The following is a 6,274-nucleotide window of genomic DNA, read 5'->3' on the forward strand; positions in this document are numbered from 1 at the left end:
CTTTAATCGGGATCCACTTAGTCAACTCGAGCCCGTCTATTTGTTCTTGCTTTCCCCTCTCTCTATCTTCGTAGGCAAAAATTTGACAGGCGAAGTCATTCCTTTACATTTGTATAACTCATTGATAAGTCCTTGGATTAGTGGAGGAAGAAAGTGTTGGCAGAGGGTTTGGATGAACACAGTGAGGTGGCACTCACCGTCTTAAGTCATACTGAAATTGTGTAAGCATGCTCAAATAAGCCATTTACCACTTTCGTTTCCATCCGAAGTTAGAAATGAAGTCTGTCTTTCGTTTTACCTTGCAAGGTGTGGATAAATGTACTCGTGGGTGTGCACACGGACGGTTAGACTGGCAGACGAATGTAGGGCTTCATGAAGGCGACGGGCAGGAATAATCAAAGGCTGAGCAATCACAGATGTTTTCACTTCAAAAGCAAGCGTTTTACCAGCGTCATGTCAAATGTAGAGGAAGTGGAGCAATCATCCAAACACTAGACAAACGTTGGTTTAATGCAGTCACCACGGAGTATCTGCAAGTTGGGTTTTATACGCTAGTGATGCAGGTGGGAGTGAGAGCACCTGTCTGCTTGACGTGTGCAAATTGGAAGCGTAAGTAATGATGTCATTTCGAGCTCGTGAACTGACACCCACTCGTCATTGCAGACTATAAAAGAGCAGGTGCCTAAAAGAACTTTGCAAATTTTAGTCTAACAATGCAGTTCTTTAAAATCATTTCACTCTGGCTGTCGGCTTTGTGGTGTATGCTGAAGCGTTATCATCAGCGAATGCAGAATAACATGCAGGGACTGAAGATAACAATAAAACAACACCAGCAGATTTACTGCAGCATAGTCAACACCAAATACAGAGGCAACTACAACTACTGAAGATAACACTGAAACATCACCAACCGAATTCACTGCGGCAGCATCATCATCAGCGAATCCAGAGCCAACTGCAACGACTGCAGGGAAGACTGAAGCTACAGAATCATCATCGACGGCCTCCAAAATATCTCTTCTCTTCCCTTCCATCACCAATTCCCTCTTCAGCACTCTCCTCCTCATCCTCATCCACTAATTCATTCTCCCTAATTGCTAATATGCCTTACCTTTGCCACCGACATTAATTTTGCCACTCGCGCTCTCTCAGCTACTTTATATTGTATAGCCACTGCTTTGTAAATACATGCACTTCTCCTCTCCTCTACCCTCTTTTACTCTTTTATTTGCCTCACCTCATTGGGCAGACCCACATGCTACTCAATATTTTATAGTGTTGACAAGTCAATGATGAGTTGGTCTTTTGGTAGACAAATTCTAAAAAAGCAATTACATGCATCACCTTGGCAGTGTCAATGTCGTAGTGGTGTAGAGTTGCTATATTTCGATATAGGAATGTTTAATGACATGACCCTTTCGCATCAGATATCCTGATTTGGAGTGATTCTCCTTCCTTCTCCACCAATTTGCCGTCCTCACACATAGTAATTTGCAGTGTGCTCGGATAGTGTGTAACGTGGATAGCACATTCGCTTCCGTTGTTTTGTGGCCTTTGACTACACGTGGTAATGACACATCCGGTGGAGGTGTGGCAGCAGCGATTGTTGTAAGTTATAAAAATTGCAATATCTGAAGGCTTGTACTAAATTAGAGTGGCCATTTGGAATGGTTAGGAGATAGATGGGCAAGAAATGGATTGACGAGCTGACCGATGTGTGGGGGCATGACTACAATGAAGATGAGCAGAAAGACTATTTAATACTATAGGTCATATATTTAAAATAACTTTTATTTCATTACATATCATTAATGGCACTCGGCATTCTTCAAGTTGTCCATCGAGTCTACTCATTCTGTACCACACAACCTATCATCCATGTGCATAGCTGCTGCAATGATCCCATTGCATCCATAAATTTGCCCTATAACATTAACCTCGCCCAAATGCCATGAAAAGTGATTGTCACATTTTTACGGCCTACCACATTAAGGGGGTGGCCTCTTTGATCTCTAAATCAGACAAAACAACTCCTATGCAAAGACGAGTCGCGACACTACACACCGAGACAAGGGCCACCTAGTCGGTTTCTACGCACCTCGTCTGTGCTCTGCTTCAAAGCATTGCGATCATGAGACGTGCCTTCTGACGCCATGCGACGCCGATTCCTCCTCATTTCAGTCCTCTGAATTGTCCTGGTTGTAAGCGGAATCGGAAGAAGCATAGGCGATTATGGTAGCACGGTATCCTTGAGGTATAAATGCGAAAAAGGAGCGCAGACCTTAACTCCACCAAAAGTTACAAACAACACAAACCTAAATCACCTTATTATCCACCAAAGCTTTGAAGATTGGGTTATGATTTTCGGCCACACTAAATCTATTATACATACCGGCAAATATTAATGAAGCTTAAAATATTAGTGTGAAATCAGTTAGGCTCTGCCCTTGCACATTCCTGCAAGGAGAACATGCAACCAGTGTAAACGAACCAAACAAATTTCATCGTCTTTTCATTTAACACACTTAAACTTTGTCGTCGTAAACAATTTCATACGTGTGTTCACCTTTTACTACTACCACTTCAGTAGTGACAGAAACAGAGTTCAATGGTACAATTCATATTTTACAGGAAAATTGGCAGGTGAGAACAAATTTTGGCATTTACCACAAGAAGACGCCACTACTACCAACACCAAAACACAACCTGATGCAACCTAATGCATGTGACAAGTCTTTTTTAGCCCCAAGGCATCTCACCTCAGATCTCCTTCGCTCAACCCATCTCATCGCAATTTCAGTTAGCTGAACAGCTCATATTCCTTTTGTCTGACTGACCGAATCATGCACCAAGCGCACAACACGGACTGGATTGTGCCTTTATGAGGCAACCTCGGACATTGGATTGCGAGTCATTTTTCAGTCAAAGGAGAAGTGCAATTGCAGTTCAGTTCACTCCGTGATGACGACGTTGACCCACCGTGTCTGGCCTTCAAAATTAATCTGGATGAATAAAGGTAAAATTGGAAGGAACATCTGGCATGCGCTGGTCCTAAATTCTCTCCACTATCCTTCGTATTCCACCCTACCCTTATTAGCTATTTGAGAATTGTGTTACATTTGTGCAGCCATCTCTACTACCTTCATTCTCATGGAGTGGAGGATGCTTAGATAAACGAATGGGCAGACACAACTGGAGGAGTTGCTTGTCAAATGTGGTATGAAGGGTAAATCAGAATTAATGGATGACCTCTGCCCTTCTTTTCTTGAGTGGGTCAAGTGTTGCGTGTTAATGGGGACACATAAATATTCATGATGCAGTGATGGCAGTTTTCCTCCTGACCACAATGCTCCATCTATCGTAAATGCACTTATAACACATTTTTACATACTTAACAGTGCAGCAATGCACACTCTGATTTCTTCGCTATTTCTCATTGCTTCTCTTCATTTCATCGCATCCATTATCTTTACAAGCGTTTGGGTCTACAGTGGGTCAGTGATACTCGTGTTAAGCCGCATTGTTGCGATGTTAGATTGACCACCTCTCTATTTCTGCTTCATTCGCGTTAGGACTAGCAGTGTCCCAAGCCGCTGCGTGAAACAGTACACTTACCGAATTAGACATTTACATCTTGGTGGCGAAGGTGTAGGAAAAAAACCTCATTTCTGCCTTTGTGCTGGAGATAGGAATTGCACATATCATGTGCTTTGACGTACGTATACCGCAATGACTTGCATAACTTTGTGGTGAGTCCAGGACTACCTGATTGGCAGATGGAGAGGGGGCATCATCATATAGTCAGACGCGGAAGACCTAGATCAAAAAGGTATCTTTCACGTGTCCGCATTTATTACCGTGTCATGCGAGGAAACAACCGATACCGACACGACAAACACTGGCAAACTAGAAGTGCCACGGCTACTTATTCTCTTGTAAGTAGGCTCTTCGTAAAAGCAAAATTACTGCTTTCCAAAACCAATCTTGCCTTCATGAGATGACTATTAGAAATAGTATTTTCTTTTAATGCACAGAATGTCGTCTACATATATTCATAGTTGTTAAAATCAAGCAAAGAGCGCCTAGAATTATGGGAGTGCGGAAGGTGTATGCTAGAATTCCCCTTTCCGGTTGCACATTCGGACACAAACGTGGTTATTTTTTATTCGTGCCTAACGTAAAAGGATAGTAAGTTCAATTATGTATGTATCTTGAGGGGAAAGAAAGTAAAAATAGCCTCAAAGATTGTGAAAACTCACCTAAACTATTCTACATACGCTTAATGCTCACCTGACAATTTAAATCCTACCCTCTTCTCCAACTCCTTTATTCACTCAATGTGCATTTAACCGTCTAACACTATGCGCTCATCCATTAATCCTACACTCATTTACACACTTATTTTTTTTAAATTCCGGTTGGTATCTCCCTGAGAGCTTTCGGTTTATGCCACCATTTTAATAAAATCTTCATAGATAACAACAAACATTGTAATGGTGGCACAAAATTTAGAAAGGAGGTAGAAAACCTCATAAGACTACCCACAAGTGGTCGGAGAGAGGAAAAACAACTACCATTACTATGAATACTCGTTTACATCACACACATTTATGAATGCGGATATATTGTAATGGGGAGAACGGTGTGTTTGAGGCATGGTAAAAATAATCCGCATCCCCATTTTGGTTATGGTATGAATTTTAAGAAAGTAAATTATAAAGACACTCCAGATGTGGATTTCCCAGGTAACACCCAAATCTGTGACTGGTTAGTCTTCTGAACCCATTTTTCTGCCTTACCTATTTGTTTGACCCCAAATAGGGCAAAACAACTCCTATGCATAGACGAGTTGTGGCACGACACGACACGACACACCGAGACACGTGCCGCATGATCGGTTTCCACCCACGTCCTCTGCTTCAAAGCATTGCGACCGTGAGAGGTGTCTTCTAACGCCAACTGCTCCTCACTTCAATCATCTCCATTGTTGTGGTTGTAGCCGTAGGTAAATCCTTATAATTTTAAGACACCGCAAATCAGTGTTTCTCACCTGGGTGGAGAGTGGCATGAATCCATCCTCATCTGTCGGAGTGAGAGGGGAGAGAAGTGAAGGAGGACTGAATTGAGGAATGTGCGAAACAAGGGTGTCTGTGCACATAATCTGAGCTACTTTCAATTGTTTCGGCAATGCAGTAGTCCAGTGCCCTTACTTTCTATACTGTGAGGCGGTTGGGGAGTGAGTATGGATAATACGGTGCAGGAGTGTGTGCAGGTGGGAGTGAGAGCACCTGTCTGCTTGACATGTGCAAAGTGGAAGCGTAAGAAATGATGTCATTTCGAGCTCGTGAAATGACACCCACTTGTCGTTGCAGACTATAAAATGAGTAGTTTTTTTAAAGGAATTCACAAAATTTAATCTAACAATGCAGTTTTTCAAAGGCTTGTTCCTCTGGCTGTCGGCTTTGTTGTGTAAGCTGAAGCATTTTCATCAGCGAATCCAGAAGAACCTGCAACTTCTCAGGAATTTATGCTGCCTACAAATCAGTGATAATATGAGGTCTTTTAGGAGACAAATTATAGGAATGCATTTCTGTGCCCCACCTTGGCAGTATGGAGGTCGTGGTGGTGCTGCTTTGCTTAATTTCGATGTAGAATTGCCTAACAACATGACTCTTTTACACGAGATAGCCTGATCAGGAGTGATTCTTCGTTCGCTACCAATTCACCAGCTGCACGCGTGGTAATTTAAAATGTGCTCGGATAGTGAATGACTTGAAGGCCACACTCGTAACACTGAATGGCATGACAGAAAAATTTCGATATCTAAATGTCTGGACAAATTCAAAGTGGTTATTTGAAATGGTTAGGAGATAGATGGGCAAGAAATGGATTGACGAGCTGACCGATGTGTGGGGGCATGACTACAATGAAGATGAGCAGAAGGACTATTTAATACTATAGGTCATATATTTAAAATAACTTTTATTTCATTACATATCATTAATGGCACTCGGCATTCTTCAAGTTGTCCATCGAGTCTACTCATTCCGTACCATACAGCGGGTCATGATTGTACAGAACTTCTGCAATTATCATACTGCATCCATGATTTTACCTCATAACAGCAACCTTGAGCAAATGCTATGAAAAAATGATTAATTGTCACATTTTTCTACGCCTTATCATGCGCCATCTCAAAGGCACATCAAAGTGGCGGTCCCTTTGGCCTCCAAATCAAACAAAACAATATTCATGCAAAGACGAGTCGCGACAC

General features: G+C 42.1%; 1 protein-coding gene across 1 annotated transcript; it reads right to left on the minus strand. All coding sequences in view use genetic code 11, as the record gives it.

The window, feature by feature from the left end:
* Positions 1 to 734: 734 nt before the first annotated feature.
* Positions 735 to 1,034, minus strand: EGR_11064 (hypothetical protein; the record flags this gene model as incomplete). The annotated part of the gene is made up of 1 exon (XM_024500313.1): positions 735 to 1,034. The coding sequence occupies one exon, from the start codon at positions 1,032 to 1,034 to the stop codon at positions 735 to 737; it is 300 nt and encodes a 99-aa protein (XP_024345272.1).
* Positions 1,035 to 6,274: the final 5,240 nt, after the last annotated feature.

Source organism: Echinococcus granulosus (genome assembly GCF_000524195.1).
Source record: "Echinococcus granulosus chromosome Unknown EG_S00356, whole genome shotgun sequence".
Taxonomy (NCBI): domain Eukaryota; kingdom Metazoa; phylum Platyhelminthes; class Cestoda; order Cyclophyllidea; family Taeniidae; genus Echinococcus; species Echinococcus granulosus.